This window comes from Lycorma delicatula, chromosome 6 (assembly GCF_047948215.1).
Source record: "Lycorma delicatula isolate Av1 chromosome 6, ASM4794821v1, whole genome shotgun sequence".
Classification (NCBI taxonomy): domain Eukaryota; kingdom Metazoa; phylum Arthropoda; class Insecta; order Hemiptera; family Fulgoridae; genus Lycorma; species Lycorma delicatula.
Window position 1 is genome coordinate 117,667,903 of NC_134460.1, and position 23,059 is coordinate 117,690,961.

The 23,059-nt window shown below is 31.8% G+C and overlaps 1 protein-coding gene across 1 annotated transcript in view; it reads right to left on the reverse strand.

The window, feature by feature from the left end:
- Positions 1 to 23,059, reverse strand: part of LOC142326155 (uncharacterized) — a 49,906-nt gene that overhangs the window by 13,935 nt on the left and 12,912 nt on the right. The window contains exons 3-5 of the mRNA XM_075368385.1: positions 22,177 to 22,325; positions 12,300 to 13,643; positions 2,058 to 2,216 (exon numbers count right to left, since the gene is read on the reverse strand). Of these exons, the coding sequence (XP_075224500.1) occupies positions 2,058 to 2,216; positions 12,300 to 13,643; positions 22,177 to 22,325 (1,652 nt within the window). The remainder of the gene's footprint in view (positions 1 to 2,057; positions 2,217 to 12,299; positions 13,644 to 22,176; positions 22,326 to 23,059) is intronic.

Sequence of the window (23,059 nt, forward strand, 5' to 3'; positions counted from 1 at the left end):
GGTATCAGCTACGGGATCGTTAGAAAATTAGTGCTCGATGGATTCTAAGGTTGTTGACTGAAAATCAAAACAGGTCAGTTTGGAGATCTGTGAAAGACTTCTGAATCGATTTTGGCAAGAAGGGAACAATTTTTTGAGGAGCATCATCACATGTGATGAGACATGGGTCCATCATTACACTCTGGAGTCAAAAATGATGAGCAAGGATTGGTGAAGAAAAGATAAAGGCAGCCCAGTGAAGGTCAAAACCCATCTGTCAGCCAGAAACATTCTTGCAACAATTTTTTTTTACTCAGGGGGAGTTTTAGTCATTGATTTTATCCACAATCAACGCAAAGTGAATGTGGCTTACTATTACCAGCTGCTACAGTCAGCAAAAGCCGCCTACCAAAACAAAAGACTAGGTATGCCCATCAGAGATTTCATCCATCTCCATGACAATGCCAGGCTGCACACTGTGAATTTGACAAGGGATAAATTGGAAAAAATTCACAGGGAAACCCTCAACCACCCTCCCTATAGTCAAGATTCGTCCCCTTGTGACTATTGTTTGCGCTCTTGAAAGAATCACTTGGAGGGGAACGATTAAAAAACAATGAAGACATCAAGAAGCATGTGTGCAATTAATTGGTTGATGACACGTACTCAAACTTTTTATGAAAAAGGAATAGTCAAGCTTCCAAATCACTGGCAAAAGTGTGTAGATTGTGCAAGAGACTGTAGCAAAATGATGAAGGTATAAATTGTGTATATTATTAATCAATAAATTTATTAAAAAAAATTACTATATATACTTGATTCATCCTCGTATTTGCTAAAGGCAAGCAAACATTCGGACAGTATGTGATAACACTCTAAGAACATATGTGGTAACAGTCTAGCATATCAATGAAGAGTACATCACAAGATATTTTGTTTTGGTTCAGTGTGTTGTTTTTTTTTTTTTTGTGGTCGAATTCAGTGAGTGAGCTTGTTGTGACAGAGGATAAGGTGACATTATTCATTGATAAAAGTATGAGTATCTGAAAGAATTTTAACGTATGCATTCTCTCAATATTCTTTGTCAAACTGATAATACGCAACAGTAGGTAATTCTATAAGAAGAGTCCTTCCTGGATCTCAAGTCTGGGGAACAATAGAATAACATCCTATCTATGTAAAACATATTCTCACTCATAGACCTAAAAACAGTCTTGGAAATCAGATCAGAAATAAGAAATTAAATAGGACATAAAAACAAAAAACTGAGTGGGAAGGATAATTTGGTATCTAGGTGTTCAGTGTAAACCCATCAGGTTGGTCTAGTGGTGAACGCATCTTCTCAAAAAACTGATTTGGAAGTTGACACTTCCAGCATTCACATCCTAGTAAAGGCACTTATTTTTATACAAACTTGAATACTAGATTGTGGATACTAGTGTTCTTTGGTGGTTGGGTTTCAATTAACCACACAACTCAGAAATGGTTAACCTGAGACTGTAGAAAACTACACTTCCCTTACACTCGCAATATCATCCTCATTCATCCTTTGAAGTAATACCTGACAGTAATTTCCGGAAGCTAAAGAAAAAAAAGGAAGAAGGTGTTTAGTATACAAGTCAAAGAAGAGGAATGGAAAAGATGGAAGGAGCATGTAAAAGAATGCCACCAAAAAGAATTCCAAAGAAAGTCATGCGTTATAAACTGCAAGGGGTCCCAAATATTGGTCACCCAAGGAGGTGGATGGGATGTTGCTTAAAAAAGTGAATGTAAGATCAGAACAAACTGTAAATGTACGCCTTGTTGGCAAGAATAACAAGAAGTTAACTTGGACTAACTGGACTACCTTCATTAGATGACCAGATATAAGCAAGAATGATTTTCGTAGATTATCTCTGCACTAAACTCTTAGCAGGACCAATCCTTGGTCAAATCCTAAATCTCTATTGCACTACTTATAATAATAACAACTATCCCTAAATGCATAGATAACAGAATAGCATGTAAAAGTCTGAATTATTTTAAATTTATAAATAATTTTACTATTGGTGAGTCAAGTAAGAAATTTTATTTCTTACCTGCGATGGCATAATCTCACTTTCACATTCATCTTGTGGACACTTAATAACGTAAACACTGCCATCAGTTATTTTATGCTGCACATATTGCCTAATACAGTCTTTACAAAATGTATGATCACAAGGTTTAAACTGCATACAATGATGCCCCATTTTATCCTGAAATGCAAAAAAATAACAAAATAAAAAAGTAAGTGTATACACATATGTATGCTATTAACAGAATAAGTATTAACTGGAATTTTATCAATAAAAAAAATATATATATATTTTTTCAGTCTTCTCAACTCGTGTTGAAAAAATATAAATTTATGAAAAACAGAAACATTTTAAAATAAAAATACAAAGTACAAACTACGTTAAGAGAACAATGAAAATTCAATAGCTTTCCAGATAATCCTGAATAAGATCGACAAATAGTTTTTTAATGAATTTTAAATATAATTAACTACATTAGCCTCAGTATACATCAATAGAACATGTATTACATGACTAAGTTAATAACATAATTAATTTTAATTTCCTTGTTTTAATTTTTTTTCACCATTAATCAATAAAGATATTTTGTGAAAATTGTAAATTAAAATAGTAATTAATTTTTTTTTTTACCTTAAAATTTGTGGTCTTTTATTTCTGTGTGGCAGGTTCTTTTAAGCATTTAGCATGCATACTTAAAAATATTTTTAGATTTTAATCTTTTACACGTAACTGCAATATTACATATTATTTGGTTCAGAAAATACACAGAAAATTATGGTAATTCTGAATAAATATTGCTGGCCTTTTTATAGATTTTTTTTATACGGAAATGAAAAATTACAGCTTTTTTATAAAGTTTTTTTTTACAATTCCCCAACAAAGCTTACAGTTTTCAAAAAAAATTAAATACAGAAAAGCAACATTTTTCTATATTGTTTTTATGCATTATAAATCTATATTTTATTTATATATATATATATATATGAAATAAATATAAAGTAAGACCACAAAGACAGGCAGTGATTGATCACACACCCAAAAAAGTCATGTACTAAGAGTTAGAACCCATCACTGATACCACGTGTAAAAGGAAACTAGGATTCTTTGGACATATCAAGAGGATGCAAAATTCAAGACTTCTGAAGCAGCTGGTATAATACAATTTCAACTTGAAAAACACCAAGACAGGATGCAGATAAGTAAAAAAGGATCTGAAGGAAATTGGCCTTACAACAGAAGACAACACACACAAGATAAAATTAAACAAAAAAAAATCATGACAAAAACACTCACAACAGGAACATTTCCAACATCAGAAAGGGTATGAAGATCAAAATGTATGAAATAGTAGTGGGAAAACCGCAAGACACATACAGTCCCTTTGAAGAATCTTTGGATTATGGACGAGTAATAAAATCCTATGCAGTCATAAAATATTTTAAAAAATATGTATATTATAAATTCAAAAAATAACAAGTTAACCGTTAAACACAGTAACAGAAAAACCTAAAAAACTAATACCAATAGTAGACTTTTGCAGGATCCTGCACCATTAGTCCGTACACAATTCTATAATTACACCAACAAATAACAAAAAGAAATAAAAACTTAGAAATTTAGAAAACAAAAAACTCTCCACTGCTATTAATGGAATGATGTAAATTTAAAACATCACACTACGTTCGTAAACATTGTTGCTAACTGCTACAACCCACTAAGTCTTTAATTAATCTTCAAATATGATCTGCTGGTTCAGCAATTCATACTTTTGTTTAAATTTATACATATTTTTCAAATACATTCATTTTTTTATTCTTGTGGATTTTCTATAAACTGATGTTTCTATAATATTATGTTTATTTCAATTTAAATATCTAAAAAATATATTTTGCTGTTTTTTTTCCATTTTGCATGCAAGTTATAAATTTTCATTACAATTATTAACTTTATTTAAAATGATCAAATGTTCATTATTTATAACTGGATTATATGTTACCAAAATATCATCTACATATCATATCCATAATAGTACTTGGTGTGTGCATGTTTGTGATATCATATCAGTGATCAATATGTTGAATTATCTGAATTTTCAAAACGTTATTTTATATATATATATGTACATATAATGTGTGTGCATGCATCTAAATATGAGTGCATGTGCATCCTGCATTCCGCTACATATATATATACAGCAGTGTACAAATTAATCCAAACATAGAATTTGTTTTTTAATTCCTTGGACGAAGAAAAGGAAGTATTGTGATCGCAAAACATTTTGGTTTTCATATTTTAATGGAAATATTTACTTTGACCATCCCTGAATCCATTTTGACTAGTTTCAGTATGACATCTGTGTGTATGTATGTATGTATGTATGTATGTATATATGTATGTATGTACATTTGTATATCTTGCATAACTTAAAAACAATTAGTCGTAGGATGTTGAAATTTTGAATTTACTGTAGTAACATCTAGTTATGCACCTCCCTTTTTGATTGCAATTGAAACTAAAATAAAAATTTTAATTAATAAAATATTTTGATCTTAAAGGAAAGGCACATTTTTTCGAATCAGACTTCATCTCCCTTTGTTTTTCTTTAACTTTTCTTTTTTAATTTAAATACCTTGATTTAATAATAATTAACCTGTGATCGTAAAAACATTTTTTTACAATAAATAATAATTCATTAATAATAAAAAAATGAAAACATTATTAGTGAAATAAAATTAGAATAAAATAAAATAAGAATAATAGATTTGGTGAAACATCTGATGATTATTTAATATTAATTGAACTGTCCACTTTTATTAAAAAATTGGAGGATCATATCTCACTTTCATATGAAGTAAGTTTAAATGAAGTGCAGCAAAAATGTGTATATATAATTTAATAGACATACAAGCAAGTAATGTGGCATCCACATCAGATTTTTTTATTTCTATGTTGTGAGTACATTGCTTGACCACACCCATTCTCTAAGTTATCTGTGTAATTTGAGGTTATTGTTCTTTGGTTATTTACCTATTTTCATGTTATAAATAGTGTTTTGTGAAAGTTAATTTCATTTTTTATTACAAAATCATATTTTCGTATTTTTTATTCTGTGTATAATAATAAATGGGCATAACTCCAAAAAAGCGCTCCAAAATTGTTTCTCTTTCTTAATATAATTAAAAAACCATTTACTTTATATTTTATTTTACTGCACTAAGGATTATTATAAAAGAATGTTGGGGCCATTTTTGATTTGGGGCCACTTTTTGTAACTCACCATCTTTTTCCATCTTCTCAATAAAAAGTGATCCATGCCTCCACGTAGTGCAGCTGGATATCTTAGAAAAGTATGGTGAACTTTTCTTTTGGAACTAAAACAAATCCCTCTATAGTTAACAACTATAGCTGCAACTAGGGAGCAATCTCAAGGTTGGACACTTACGACAGTCAGATATGGAAAGTCTTTTAAGGAAAAATCCGCCGTCAAGCAAAACCTTGAAAGACTGTACTTTGACTCGGCGGGCAGTCACTTAAGAGATACAAATGAGTCGGATCATCTGAACAAACCCAAAAAATTGAAACCACGACAAATAAACAACCTAGCAACCCAAAACATTAATTCTTTAATAAAAGTTGGAAAACTCAAAACACTTACAGATACATTAACAAAACACAAGATATTAATAGCAGGACTACAAGAAATGAGAACCACTTTCCCAGAACCATTCGAATCACAAGGATTTAGAATATATAATGGATCTCCTGGTAAGAAAGTCATGAAAAACTGCTTTACCTTTGAGACCGGATTCAAAGTAAGCACCAAAATCCTAAACTCTGTTATCGACTTCAAAGCAATATCCCCCAGAATAGCCACACTCGCAATAAAAGCATCTAACAAAATATCCACAATAACAAGTGGACATGCACCTACTAATAACAAAAACAAAAAAGTAAAATCAAGACTAGAAGTGAACGAATTTTGGGTACTAGACCAAACTAACAACATCAACAACACATCAAGATACTGATAAGAAATTTCATTATCCCAACTAGTCAGACAAAAGAAATACAGAGATGTGGTAGGAGAACACACAGTACATAATGTACAAACAAAAATGGAATGAAATTAATAGAATGTTACAGAAACCATGGAATGATATCTAAATCAATATACTTCTTACGAAAAACCTGTAAACTCAACCTGGAAACACCCTGTCTGGAAAAAAGGAGAATGGAAACTATACCACCTATGCAAGGATAAGAGCTGTCATAAACACATACAGAACATCTGAGTGCTAAAAGGCGAAGACACAAGATCAGATCACTATATGGTCAAAATAAAAATGATTTTTTCTCCACAAAAGAAAATACCAAAACCCACTAAAAACAAAAATGAATACAATACAGACTATCTAATAAATAACCAAAACTACCAAGAAGCAACCAAAAATATTAACAAAACTAAAAGATTCAGCAAAACACACTGCTCCAATCCAACCAAGAGCCAAGCACCAATGGTAAAATAAAGATTGTGACATCGCAGTAGAGAAATGACCAAAGTTGGATCAAACACCAATGTGACCAATCAGAAGAAACTCACTGGAATCTAACAAAGCACAGAAAAGAAACCCACAAAACAATAAGATACACCAAAAGACAATTCCAAAAAGACCTGCTAAAACAAATCAAGACCGAAAGCGATAAAAATAATACAGGAGAATACTATAGAATATTTAAAACACAAATACAAACCTATGAACCACCAACTCTAATCCTAAAAGATGAAGATGGTTAAACCTCACAAGATAATAAACAAAAAGCAGAAATATTAACTAAATCGTTAAACAAAAAACTACTAAATTTTGAAGAACCGAAAGAACTCTTTCAAATTGACACAAACACACTTATCAAATCAAACAAATGCTAAATAAACCCACCTAAACTAAAAGAACTAAACCAAGCGTTAAAAGAAATGAAAAATCACAAAGCAAGTGGGGAAGACCAGACAGTGGTAGAACTTTGGAATTATTACTCCAAGGAGACTAAACAATCACTTCTAGAAAATCTTTAAAAAATTTTGAAAAAAGAAAAATTACATAAACATTGGACTACTGCACTCATACACCCACTATACAAGAAAGGATACAAAATAAACCCCGAAAACTACAGAGGAATTTCACTATTAGACTGCACATATAAAATACTCTCAAGAATAATCCTGAATAAAATAAGATCAACTTGAAAATGAACTGGGGGGATTTAGACCGTGGAGAAGCTGTCCTGAACAAATAATCACTCAAATTAATAATTGATGTACACAAAATGAAACAAAGACAACTAATAATATCATTCACAGATTTCCAGAAAGCCTACAACAGTATTCATAGACCATCAATGATGAAAATACTAAGAAACCTAGGATTACACCTTAAACTAGTAAAAATGTTAGAACTCAGATTTAACTACCACATACTCCAAAATAAAATTCAGAGAAGAAGTTTACTTTTCATCACAACCACTCCTAATCAAACAGGTTTAAGACATGGAGATGGACTATCCCCACCGATCTTCAACTGTGTCCTAGAATATGTAATGAGAGAATGATATACAAAAAAACCCACCACGCATAAAAATTGAATCAAGGAAACATTTAAACCATATCAAAGTAAACTGTCTAGGATTTTCAAATGACCTAGTGTTTCTAGCAAATAACACGCAGAAGCTAGAATTCAAGTAACTTCAATGGAAGAACTAGCAGGAAAAATGGGCCTAAGAATATCATATGGAATGACTAGAATAATGATCATAAATCACCTGGTATTGAACCACGTAATCATAAATGGACACAAAGTCGAGCTAGTTGAGCAATTTAAATATTTAGAGAAAATATCACACATAACCTAAAAGAAAAACTAAACTGGGAAGAAAGAACACAAAAGCTCAGTTATGCACAAAATACCACCAAAACAACATTTAACAAAAGATGCATCTCAATAGACACCAAACTGAAGCATTACAAAACTGTAATCAGACCTATAATATCAAACAGAAGCGAAACGCTCTTCAAATTAAGATCCAACATTTCCTATTCAGCAGAGATGCAAAGAATAGAAAGAAGAATTCTAAGAACATGCATAAATAAAAGACGACTTATTGATTGGGGGAGAATGGAGCCTCATACCAAACCAAGAGGTATGTAAAGATGTAGAACCAGTTCTAGACTACTTTAGAAAGAAAAGAATCTCCTTCTTTGGACACATAATAAAAACAGAACTGAACAGGCTCATCAGGAAACTGGTTGAGAAATACTGGAAAATGTCCAAAACACTGAACTGTATCACCGAAATTAAACAAGATATGCAAGGATTAGAAATCACAATAGAAGATTTCCGAAATAAAACTGACAATTTAAAAATACTATAAGAAGCAAACTTCAGATTTAAAATTAAAGAAAAGAAAACAACAACAAGGGTTTGTTCAGAAGAACTCAAAAAAGCAAAATCTGACATAATGAAGAAGTACTACAAAGCAATCAAGAAGAAAAATAAAAAGAAAAGATGAACCAGAGTTGACTAAAGTGGTCCACCGTGACCTCAAAATGTTCAAAAAAAAAGAGTGGTGGGGTTTCAATAGTTCAGTTCAAAGTATTAAGGGCATTTTGAGACATTACGTTGGCAGTACTGTGGAGAGCTACATCTCTACCCAAAAAGGTTGTGTAATAGCCATTTTAACCACTGTGTTAGTCTATGTATTGCTAAGGTGTGTTTCTTTATTTATATGTTCAGGAAAAAGCACAGAGTGTTTTGTGGCACACCAAACTAAGTCAGTAATTTTAGTTCAATGTGGATTTCAAAGCACATATGAAAAGAAGCCATCACATGAAAACAAATATTCAATGCTTGGTTCAAATAAACAGTGTCTTCTCAAACAGAACTCTCTGAAAGGTGTTTTATTAAAGAAAAAACATTGTTTAATCACAAAAATTACAACTTGAAACAAATTACATGACCTGCAATCAGAAATCCCAGTAAATATAAACTTTGTCAAAGTTCTCGTCACAATTTTCAAACAAATCTCTCAAGTAATTTTTATGAATGAAGCTATTTTTCACTTTAATGGATATGTTAATATACACAAATTCATGAATATGTAGATCTGGAAACTAATATGTTATTTTTGAAAAAACATGCAATACATTTAAACTTAATGTGTACAATATTAACTTTACATTTGATGTAGTTTAATGAAAAATCGTGTAATCAGATTTTTTTTTCGTAGCTGAAAAAACTATCAACAGAAATGTTTAACTTGGTATGTTAAATGACTACTGCTTTCCTGTACTGGATGAATTCAAAAACTTATATCAAATTTATTTTCAACAAGATGTTCTACCACCACACTTAAATACTTTCAATAACCAGGTTTTGAAAGTTCATACATAACCCCTGTTAATTTTTTTCTTACATGCAAAAACTAAATATCAATTGGATATTTACTAAGCAACAAAGGGCATACAAACTGAAATCGATTACATAAGAAAACTATTTGGGATAAAAAATTTTACAAAACAATAAATTGTAATTACTTTTATTTGTATTTAATTCATGCGTCAAACTCTACTGTTTCTTTTATGGTGATCCAGTAAATGAAAACTGTAGTGATTTTTTTTATGTATACTCATATCATAAAAATGCAATTTCAAAAATTAAAATACAAAAATTATTAAAATCAGAAATAGATAAAAACTTTTATTATTATACAGTAAAAACATTTTTTTACATTAGTTTGTTTTATCTTTATTTTATTTAAACTTAACCAACAAAATCAACATTGTTTATTAAAATCTTTTCTTTTCAAATTGTCATTTCTTGCAGAAAAATAAAAATTGTACATTGTTGAAAGTTTGAGCCATGTTCCCAACCAGACACTTCTTCCCCCCTAGGCCCCTTCATTTTCACAAAAAAAAATAGATTTTGTGATATTTTGTAAAATATCAAAATCTCAGCGTAATCAAGGAGATCAAGAACTCCTTGCCTTCATTAAATTACAATTGAGATTAATTATTTCCTATAATCAAAATTTGAAACTATAAAATATTATAATGTTCAAATCCATTTTTTTTTCAAAACTTCTATTTTGTATGCAAGATAAAAATTTTGATGTACCTATTCCCATTAATAGTTTTTTTAGCAAAATCTAAATAAATTGGTCATTTAACTTACTGTTGTGGATAGTACGGTTATCCAAGCATGGAAGACAGCCTTGAGCTGTTACGGATGGGATCATATACTTCATACTGTATTTTGTCCATATATACAGTGTTTCATTATAATCCCCCCAGGCAATTTCCTCGTAATTATGCACAGTACAAAAAAATGACCTAAACAAAAGTTACTCGAATTGGAGAACACCTTACATGATCTTGGATTTGACCTTGTTTCAAGGTTAACATTATTTTTTCAAATGGAATGATCTATTTTTTATCCCACCGATGAAAAGAGCCAGAAATTTTACATTAGAATAAGTGGTATATTCCATATGAACTGGACCTTTTTTCAGAGTTTCATTTTAATCACTCCAGGCAATATTCTCGTAAACTACGCACAATACAAAAAAATGACCAAAAAAAAAAGTTTTTTTTTTGGAAAGAGACAATTCATGGTAACCTTGAAAACTCATGGTGACATTGGATTTGACCTTGTCCTTATTTCAAGATTAACACAAAGTTTTCAAACGGATGACCTATTTTTGACCCCACCAATGAAAAGAGCAGAAAATTTTTAAATTGAATATGTGGTCACACATATGATCTTGGAACTTTTTTGAAGGTCATATGACTAACCATCAGAAATAGTGTTATATGGGTGCTGGATTCTTTTCACAGATATTTACAGTTACTGGTTTCTAAGCTGTGAGACAAGGATTGCAACTCAGCACTGTCTTGAATCAGCAAATTGTGTTAATCGGATACGTACATGATTAACTCCTAAACCAAATTTATGGCTCCATATATATAGTCCTTCATCATGTCCATATCTCTTGATCCCTTTAACTCAATTTTTGTTTCTTTGCCTGTAAGTCAGACCTTACTTGCTAGGTTTCATACGAGGCTGAAATGATTACCACATAAAGCCAGGTTGGTTTTACATGACAAACGAGCTACTCATCATATTAAACATTTTTTTAAATATATATAAATATATATACTTATGATAATAAATGCTGCAACCTTACTGAGGAAATGCCATACAGTCTGGCACAGGAGTTTACACCACAATAATTTGTGATTATTCTACTCTCCTTTTCTGCTTAGCCTCTGCAACCACCGTAAGGTAATATTTCAGAGGATGAATGAGAATGATGTGTATGAATGTAAATGAAGTGCAGTCTTGTACAGTCTCAGGTCGACCATTTCTGAAATTTGTGGTTAATTGAAACTCAACTAGCAAAGAACACCGGTATCCACAAACGGTAGACCTGACACTCCCAAGACTACACTTCATTTACATTCATACATATCATCCTCATTAATACCTTACGGTGGTTCTGGAGGCTAACAGAAAAAAAAGAAGAAAACCTGTGGTTATTGAGGAAACGTTTTGCCGATTCATTCATAATTAAATATGGTACTTACGTACTAACGCCACTGCAGCTATAGCTTTATTTAAAAACAAAGTAGTCAATCGGATTTCAATGGAAAATGAACAGTCTCTTTATTAATTTTAATAAAATGGTTATTTATATTTATTTATTTTATAAATATAATTTAACCAAACTTAACCTACGCTCGCTTCGCTCGCTAACCTTGACTAATTACACCGTAATTTTTTGAGTATTTATTTAATAAATTCAGTAATTATTGCAATTATTTATTATTTAAATAATCAAAACACTCCTGTTAATTAGTCAAGGTTAGCGAGCAAAGCGAGCGTAGGTTAAGTTTGGTTAAATTATATTTATAAAATAAATAAATATAATTTATTAAAATTAATAAAGAGACTGTTTTGAATCTATGTTAAACTCTATATCGGCCCATTTTCCACCAAAATCCGATTGACTACTTTGTTTTTAAATAAAGCTGTAGCTGCGGTGGCGTTAATACGTAAGGTAAGTACCTTAAAACTAATACAATTTAAAACTGATAATCACTACAAATGCATAACAAAACCTACAATTACAATAAACTTTTCATTGTAAGTTTTACTTACTAAATTAAGACTCCCACCAGATAATAGGAATATAAAAATAAAAGAATTTAAGTACCTGATAGCAGATAATGCAGCAAAAATATGATTTGTTGAATTCTGTCAATATTCTGTCTTCATTATAATTTTTTAAGTAATTCTTTAAATTATTAAAATAATATTGCGATAAACATGTTTTGACTCTTTTATCCCTGAAATCGACATTTTCTTTAGTGTTAGTTACACTATTATAACTATTTCTACTACAATTACCTTCACCACCATCGTAAACATTCTCTTTTTCCTTAACAATTAGATTTATATTATCATCGGATACCAGTGAATTGCTTTCATTATAACAGCCAATATTATGTGAAATCAAAATCTCAGTCTCTTTCACAACACCAGTTTTAACAGGTATAACATCTTCAGTAACTCCACTTAATAATGATGAACTGGATGCAACACTTAAATCATTATTGTCATATGTTTTTAGTTTGTTTATATCACAATGCTTAGAAGATGATGACTGTGAATTCCCTGATTTTCTTTCACTAAAATTTATATCATCATGTAGAACTAAAGTGCTCTCAACTGAATTTCCTAACCGTGTTATATTGTTAACATTATCACAATCGCTGATCTTCTTTTGGATGTCATTTACTGTCTTGTTATCAGCCTCAGAACAATGGCCATTTGTTTCACAGGCCTTAGCGTAGTTTGTGTGTTTCCTCTGGTTCATATTGTTATATGAACCTCTTCTATATCTACCTTTCTGTCTTTTATAATTATAGTTATAATTATCAAAAAAGTGGTTGTTTCTTTGATTACTTCTTTTACCTCCTCCATAATCTCTATTGTAAAATAACCTACTTTGAAATGTTTTATAATTAGTTTTTACAGAATTATTCCCATAATTATTACCATTACAATTATTATTAGTATAGTTATTAGTACAAGTATTATTTCTATTATCACCATCTACATCACAACTAATTTGTTTAGACTCAGATACAGTCGCTACATCTATGTTATCATTTTTCAAAATATCTTCCTTATCAACACTACTAAATTCTTTTTCATCGCATTTAACAACAGAAGAGGCTTCATCTGCATTTGCAATTTCGTTAATATTATTATTAGCACTATTGGTCGTTGAAGTCATTTTATCAATAATATTTTCACTTTCTTTAATTGTATTATTACTGTTATTATTTAAAACCACTTCGTTTGTTTGTTTAATAATACTCTGTGACTGCTTACTATTATCAGACTTCAAATTACATATGTTGATACGTAATTTATTTTTTATCTTCAAAAAATTTAATGTTTCTTCTTTCAAAAATTCGATCCATATATAAAGTATTTCTGGCGATGTCTTTTCTTTCCATATTTCATCCAATTTATTACACAACTTTGCCAACTGAAAAGAAAAATTGTTTGTATTATTGACAAAACAAGATGATAAATTAAAAAATGGACTGCAGTTCACAGCCAACTGACAAAAATATAAATAAATAAAGGTAAGTTTATAAATGAATTTCAGACATGACAAAGCTTTTACTTTTCTCAGGAGGTTTTCAAAACTACCATGTACAGCGGAATTCTTCAGTTACAGTTGATTGACTATTGTTTACAGTTTTATCACAAATTGTAATCTGTTATTGTTGCCGGTCACTGAGAAACTATGCTATATGTAACGCATTACCAAATATGATTTACATTGATTTTATTCATCAAATACATACATATAAAAAAGGCACAAAAGAACCATAAAATGCACAAAATAAATAAAACAACAGATTAAATTAGCAAACAAAATAAACAAAAGCTACGTTTGACCACACTCTAATTAGTAACCCAATCACATGACAACAATCAACAGCTGCACTTTTGATTTTTTTTGAGTCAATCTTCAGAACTGTACAACTGGAAATTATAAACATAAAAATCACCAAACAGATAATTATCATGTAATGGAATTTAATAAAAAATCTGAATTTGACACTTTAAAAGGAAAAATAAAAAATGTAAACTAAGAATGTGGAACATGTAAAAATACACAAAGAACTAAGAAACAGAATATTAATAGGCTATTGGTTAAAAATTTCTACTTTTTCAGAAAACCTCCTACTAAATCTTGACGTGACTTCATGTTAGTTTTTTTTACATACTTTCAATACAGAATTTTAGCACAAAATCTATCTTTGAAAAAGTGTTTATTACAAATAAATAACTTAAAAATTGTTATAACCTCACATTAGTGATTTGAAAATTGCAGTAAAATTTTTTCACAAAAATGTTGGTTCTCTAATCAAATGTAGCTCCCTTTATTTTAATACCACAAAATGTAAGGTATTTAACAATCACACTGTGTCTGAACTCGACTAACTGGTTCAGACACAGAGTTACTTTAAAGTCACAGTTACAGCACTTTTAATTATTTTATGTGATTTATGTATGTTCATTTTGTGATTATATACAAGAATTCTCTTTGTGCCGTTGTACTCTAAATCACTAAACATTTTTACATTACTGCCTAATTTTACAGTCATGTTTGATATTGCTACATATGATAATTTACTTCATAATCTGGTTTCAAATTCAATGAAACTGAAAATGGAAAACTGTACATCAAAACCCATTTTAAAGTATAAAAAGAAGAAGTATAAAAGTCAGCAATTCTGACAGAAAATATCAGTTGTTCAAAAAATAAACTTTCTTTTGTTTATCCCAAAATGCCAAGTCTGAACACACATGATGCATGTCAGAAACCTGCTGTATAGACACTATCAAGCGACTTCCTGCATAGAATAGCAGACATACAGGTATGCCCTAGACAAAACTTTTTCCAGCTGTGAAAGCCTAGCAGATCACCCCTAATTATTTATAGGTGCTGCAGAGGGACAACATCTAGGCTCCATCTCTCTACAATCTCACCTAACTCAACCTGGACTACATAAGCACCCTGAGCATTTAGTTGACCAAACCTAACCATCTAAAGAATTAAAGTACAGTGCAATGGCGCTTAAGTAACAGCCACACTCCTTACTAACAACTGGGTGCTCATGATTCTTGTGCAACCTCTTACAGTTAGCACAGGCCAAAGCCTCGAACCTATGCAAACAATCATCACATTTGTGGCCCTCCTTGCCACAATGGGCACACACTAAGGCAAACTTACAAAATTTAGCCCTGTGACCATATCTGCAGCACTTGAAACATCTTTGGACATCCACGTACTCTTTAGTCAGCAGGACCCTAAATCAATAGTCTGCCTGCGGACATAAATTTTTGGAAGAGACCAGAACTTACATCAGAGACTCCATGATATTTCTGGGTATCACGCCTACCCATTTCAAACACCAATCTGCAGTTCCGCCAGAAGATGGCTTTATCCAAATTAGTGTTCTGTTCCCTAATGAGGGACAAGACATCTTCGTTGTTCAGGTTGCAGTCAATATCATAGGCTATAATACAAGGCCTACGCGTTCTCTTCAGGTCTATTTTCACATTCAGTCGCTTAACTGCCGTGAGATCTCTAATTGCCTGAATGGTCTCTATGTCATCTGCTACCACAACTAATCCCTTGACAGTTTCTTTAATGTTCCTTATTTTAAGGCCTTTCAGGTCTCTCCGACGGGCAACCTGGAGGTCTTTTTTCAAACCGTTCTCAAGGCGGAAAACCGTTGTAACAGTTCTCAGACAGCAAGACTGTGAAACTGGGGAAGGTACACACTCGACCATCAGCTCAAAAATAGCCCTGAAAAAAACTTTATACAATGCAACCCCTGTTCGTGAAAAGAGACCAGAACTTTAGCACACAGAAAAACCTGACAGAAAACAGCCTTTGCACTGTGGACGGTGCAGAGCAATTCAGTTGTAGGTTTTTGATTGAAATTGCATAAGCCCTGCACCGATCCCTTAAGAGCATTCCTGCAGTCTTCATCCCACCAAAGAATGTCTCGGCTTTCCAGATGTTAATGAGATAAAACTAATTTGCGCTATCGAGTATCAGGTGTGTAAACTTGGCTAGTTGATGGATCAAGCTACCACTATTATTGTATCGACCAAAGGAATCCTTGTATCTGATCCAGTTCGCTTTCTGAACCACTCATCTGCATGACTGACTCTGAGGCAAATCACTATTACAAATGGAGACAATGGGTCTGTGATCACTTCCAAAGAAGTTTTTGGAAACACACCAGGTAAGACGTAGGAGTAGGGTCGCTGAACACAAGGATAGATCGATGCACAAAAATGTACCTGATGAAGATGACATAAGCATGTATCACTGTTCAATAAGCACAGATCTAAGTTCTGCCGCAGTCGATCAACTACAGTGGGCTTGGGAAGAACATGATGATGAGCCCCACAAATAGTATGGGCATTGAACCTCCCAATTATTAGGCAAAGTAAAGGAATCTGTAACAGACTGGATAGATCATCCTTATTGATATCAGAATTTGGTGGAAGATATAAGTTGAAGTTATTAGTTTTAAACTGTGCCAATATCTTCACTGGGACTGCAGGGATGTTTGTTGCTAGCAGAATACAAACAGCTATTACAATTTCTTTCAGGAAAACAGCTACACCTTCACATCCTCTGCCTTCAGTTTGATAGTTGCAAACGAAACTGCAAAGGATACATCAACCTGTGGATGGAGGTGAGTTTCCTGCAGACACAGTAATAAAGGATTTTCTTCCTTTAAAAGGATTTCAATATCTTCACAGCATGAACAGAGGCTGCAAACATCCCATTGAATAATATTTGTAGCCATAGGAAATACTCTTTTTTTCTTGTTTTATGTAAAAACTCTGCATGCAAATTACTCTATCAAATACTATCCAGTTTTTCTTTTTTAATTCTATAACCTTTAAAAAGGCTTTGCTTCTTCAGGCACTTCATCAACCATATCCTTGTAGAAACCTCGAGATGGTGGAGGGAACTAGGAAGCTTGCGAGGAAGGAAATGTCGTACCAGACAATGATGATGATCATTTAATCCATCCCATCACAGGGATCTTGGTTGTTTGCTGTGTAATTGGTGCAGCAGGAACTTTATGTGATGGTGTAATGACTGAAGTGGATTAAGATAAATACAATTAGTTTTTCTAGAAGTTACCTACTTGCCAGTACTCAATGCTGTAACAGCAGCTGTGAGGGATTTTATTTCTGACAAAGCTTCTACCAATTTGATTAGTTATTTTCACCTTTACTTCTACTGACAAAGCTTCTACCAATTTGATTAGTTATTTACACCATGCACATCCTTTCTTTTTTTATATGTTGTTTGAAACAGCCAGCACAAAATTTATATCAGGTTATACAGGATTCCTCATGATGAGCAATTTTTATATTCTAGACATATCAAAGGAAGGACATTTTCTGCTCAGTACAGATTTTCAAAGTGGCATTTTCTTCTTTACAAATAGGGCATTCTTGGTACCTTGCCAAATGTAAACCTTTACAATTTATACATTTGCCTTAGTGCATGAGATGTCATCATGTCCTGTGCAGCCGCAACATGCACAAACTTGTTCCTTTTAGTTTGGTATACATGGTCACATGCAGATAGAAAGGTAGCCAACTTTTAAATGGTCAGGAACAGTTGGGACTAGAAAACATTAGAACAGGCGAGGGTGTTGGTATATCAACACCATTCTCCCTTCTCATAATCTTCTGCACTGACATGATTGACTGTGGTGACAACTTTTCTGTAATTTCACATAAATCAACGTCAGGCAAGTCACTGCAAAAAATACTACCTTGCTGAAATTCAGCATCTTACGGGCCTCTACTATTAACTATATCTTCCCCTATATATTTAAGGCCTAACAGTCTTTAGCATTGCTCCTCATTATTTACTTTCTTAAGCAGGGAGCCACTCCTGAGCTTTTTAACAGATTTCAATGAACCACAACCTGTTACAATGTACTTATTTATAAGGAAGGGAAAAACTTTATGCAGTGTTTGTGATGTGGTCCATATGTACAGTGTAAAGAGTTTAGCAGCTCAGTGTGTACTAAGACGAAAAACTGCAGAGGCTAGGGTCGTAAGGGCGCTAACCCCACACTAGAGTTTGAGTGTAAAAGAGAAGAAGTAGAATATTGGTATGGACATTTCAAGCAAATGAATAAAGGAATGTGGTGCAAGAATTAAAGTACAGGGGCCAAGAAATAAATTCAGGGAAAAATCAATAAAATAGCATAAAATGTGTGAAGAAGAAATAAGGAGTTGGAGAAGATATTTACACAGAATGCCAAAGAGAGAGCCACTTGATAACAAAAAACTGCAAAAAATATCATCGGCTATCCAACATGGTCCAAACAAGTTTATGCAGAATTTGGGCAAATAGAAAAACATTTGTGTTGCAACTCCACAAAAGGCAGTTTCTAAGAAGTTCGGTTTCACCCTACACAAAGTGAAACTAATTCATAAGTAACCAAATTATAGAAAGTAAATTTAATTCTGTGAATGGTTTAAATAGTATCTAGCAGACAATTCTGAAAATATTTTGGACTATGTTTTCTACACCAATTGAGACACAGTTTTATTTATCAGGATTATATGCAAGCATAGAACTCATGTTTACAGTCTGTCAACAATCCAAATGCTTTACATGAGATTCCTCTACATGACCAGAAAACTGGGTATGGATTGCAATATCCAAGAGAAGAATAGTCAGACTACTGGGTGGGTCTAGTGGTAAATTCATCATCGCAAATAAGCTGATTTCAAAGTCGAAAATTCTAAGGTTCTAATCCTAGTAAAGGCAGTTAGTTATGTATTTGAATATGAAATCGTGGATACCAGTTCTTTAATGGTTGGGTTTTAATTAACCACACATCTCAGGAATGGTCAACCTGAGACTGTACAAGATTACACTTCATTTACATTCATCCATATCATCCTCTGAAGTAATACCTTACAGTGATTCCAGAGATTAAACAAAAAAAAAGAAGAGGATAAGAATAGTTCTGATATTCTTCTCAGAAACAATAAATTCAGCTCATTACTGTGAAATCATTCATGAATTCATGGAAGAGCTAACAGAGTATGAAATAAATAATATTTGGATTCAACAAGTCAGCACAACCATGAATGCAGCCAAGCAAACCATGAAGTTATTGTAAGAGGTTTTCAGAGTTTAAGAGGTTATCAAATCATTTCTAAGGGGTTGTGGTCACCTCATTTTCTAGATTTAGCCCACTGGATTTTTACTTCTGCAGTTATGCAAAAAATAATTTTTATCAAGGAAACCCCCTAGCCTCCAGGAGCTACAAACTGCTTGATTTCATCACGAACATTCCACATGAACAACTAGTGAGAGTCTTTGATATCAAAAAGAAATGAATGCAAAATGTCTGGATGTTCATAGGAACCATTTCCAACAACTACTGTAAGCTTAGTTGATGTTACATATTATTGTACTAGTGCATGACAGGCGTATAGTTACTTCTCAAACATATGTTATAAGATGCAGGAAATCGAGCAATATGTAATTATATCTAATTATCAGTGTACCATAATTGTTGATTATGTTGTCAGTAAATGTCTTATAATCTTAACAGAAGAGTCAACAAATGAAGAAAAAACTGAACAAACTTCTACTTTCGGATGTATGACAATATTCACTATCATTGTTACACAAAAGAACTACTGTTTGGTATCAGGCACTGATTGTTAATACCATTAGCCAAAAATTCCAGCAACATGGAGTAACAGACAAAAATACACTCAATATTTTTTTAAGTTCAGTAATGAACAAGCTTCAGTTGAATTTGACAGTTAGAACTCATACTTATTTCACATCTCATTTAAGTAAATACAGGAGTTGTAGCACTATTAGATCACAAATGTATTAACAGTTTTTATCTCATTTCACAAAATATAAAAATGGAAAAACTGGATGAATCTGCAAGGGGAATACAATGAAACAAAAGATGATCTAGAAAGCAAAATTTAAAGGAATCTGTGACAAAGAAAGTAATTCTAATATAAGCAAACATGTCTAAATTAACACAACTTAAAGCTTGTTATTCCAAATAAACTGACCAGTACATAATAATACATTATAAAGATCACATCAAGAATGAATAGATTTGCTAATGCATGGATAAATAACAGAACTATCCCAGCATTTGCCCAGCTGGATCAAGGGAAAACGTGATAAAACTTTGACTGGTACAGCATCACAAAATATACAATTTATTGTAAAATAAAAAATGGATGAGGTTTAAGTTCATACTCATTTGTTTAAAAATAAATAAATGAATAATATTATGATAAATTCATGAAGGTATCAACATAAAAAATAAATCATAATTCAGAAGGTATTAATGAAAATTATTTAGGTACACATTTACGTATATGCTGAATGGAGATGAAGAAAATTCAGGGCTTTTTACTTTTTAATTAGTAGTATTCATCAGGAAGAGTATTATTATTTCTGTAAATAAAATCCTTCAAGTGTATTTAAAATAAATTTGTGGAAAGATTTTTTAAAATAATTTGATAATTGGCAACACAGGTAAAAAACGGTCCTTTTCTTTATAAGCATGTGTTAGTATTGTGTTGAATTTTACAAAAACTACTATTGTCTGGTTTGATTGAAACCATAAAAACTAATGAAAGAGCCCATTTCTATATCACTAAACCTTATTACTTCCTTGTACAAAGTAAAGGAAGTATTGTGATCACGAAAAATTTTGGTTTTCAGATTTCAATGGAAATATCCAATTTGATCATCCCTAATTCCATTTTGACTAGTTTCGGTGCGACATCTGTACATACATATGTATCTCACATAACTCAAAAGCAATTAGCCGCAGAATGTAAAATTTTTGATTTAGAACTGTTGTAACATCTAGCTGTGCACCTCTCCTTTTGATTGCAATCAACTGAACCAAAAGTATCCAAAAAAAAGCCCAAAATCCAAAAAAATATAAATTTTGGACTTTTTCTTAACTGCAGTAATAAACCCTCAATGAGGGCTTTTCAACAATATATCATAAGTGATACTTATTTTCATTGGTTCCAGAATTATAGCCAAAAAAAAATTTTAATTACTGAAATATTTGGAACTTTCAAGGGGAAGGCACATCAGTTCAAATCCAACTTCATATATGTGCACATATATATATGTATACATAATTTTTTTTTTAATTTAAATATATTGATTTATTAATAATTATTAACTTCCGATTGTAAAAAATATTTTACGATAAATAATAGTTCAATAATAACAACAAAAAAATATCAGAAGTTATTAATTAAGTTAGTAATGAAATAAAATTTTATGGACTTTTAATTTTTTTTAAATGTGTATATGTAATTCAATAGGCGTACAAGTAAGTCATGTGATGTCCACATCAGAATTTTTTACTATTAGAAGAAGCACCAAGAGAATAATATTATACTTTAGACAGAATACACATATGCATAATTTGCACTTCAAAGCAAAACAGTATGATTTGACTTTGTTTCAAGTGAAATCAATTTGATTACCCCAAAGAAAATTTTTCATCTAATATAAAACAAAGAAATTTCTTTTTATGGGTAACAGAAATACTATCATTATCAATAATGGGAATTCCACATGATTAACGATGATACATCTATCTACAAACCACAACGCAATAGTTTTATCATGTTTAGAATTAGACATTTTTAAAGTCTAATCCAATGAATAACCTTTTGAACTACTGACATAGTTTCAAATCCTTTTAAATAGTAACCTTCACATGTGGATACTGCTGTATCATCTGTGAAGATTGACACACAAACAGTTCAAGATTTTGAAGCAATCATTAATAAGTAACAGTATTAGTACAACACTGTAGATAGTACTACAATACATGTAGTATTTATACTGAAATAATATTTTAATATAAATACTACATGTACATGGCTTAAAACAGCTATAATTAATATTAAAAATAAATACAACATACCATATCACCAGACAACCAAGAACAAGAAAGATGAAACTGTGGGGCTGATTTGGATGGATAATCATATGGTAATACAGCTAACATTTCAACTGGGGGCAAATGCTCTACTGATATAAAGTTATGTTTACTATCAGCCCAGCAATCAGCATCTGTAAATTTGAAAAAATATAACAAACAGCCCAGTCACATTAGACACAAAAAGGCCACCAAGATAAATAAATCCCGGAATTTTTAAAATTGGCACAGTTGTTCCTTTTTATCTAAGTTTGAAGAAAATAAAAAGTCCTGATGGGGGGGGGATACCTCGAGGGAGAAAGGACCTTTAAAGGTGTGACTTTGTTTAGTTTTTCGTTCATATCTCTGAAACTTTGAAAAATATTTCTGAAAGTGCAAAAAAGTGTATACATAAAAACTGAAGCTGGAAAAATTTCCTACAAAATAATCCTATGCCTTTTTTACATAGAACCGATAGTTTTGGAGCTATGAGCTTTAGAAGTTTTCATATTTACTCAGAACTAGGATTTATTGCATTTTCCTTTGTTATAAATGGTCTCAAACACAAGCATTTGGACATAATATGCATATAAAATTAAATTACAGTCGATAGTATTTAAATTAGCAGTTTTACAGTGAAGATGAATGATTGACAGGTGGAGGGGGTTAGCCAGGCGTTCCCCCACAGGCAGCCGTTAAGAGGAGTCAACAGGTTGGTTTAGGTTGAGGTATAGACCTTATACTAATGGACCAGACATGAGATTAGCTGATATGGGTTTTAACATAAACACAATGTATCCACCACAGGGGCACTAGCAATCGGCATAATAGGTTAAGCTGCAACAGTAATAAAAAGTTGTTCCTGCTTATAATCTTGCCATTTGCCCCT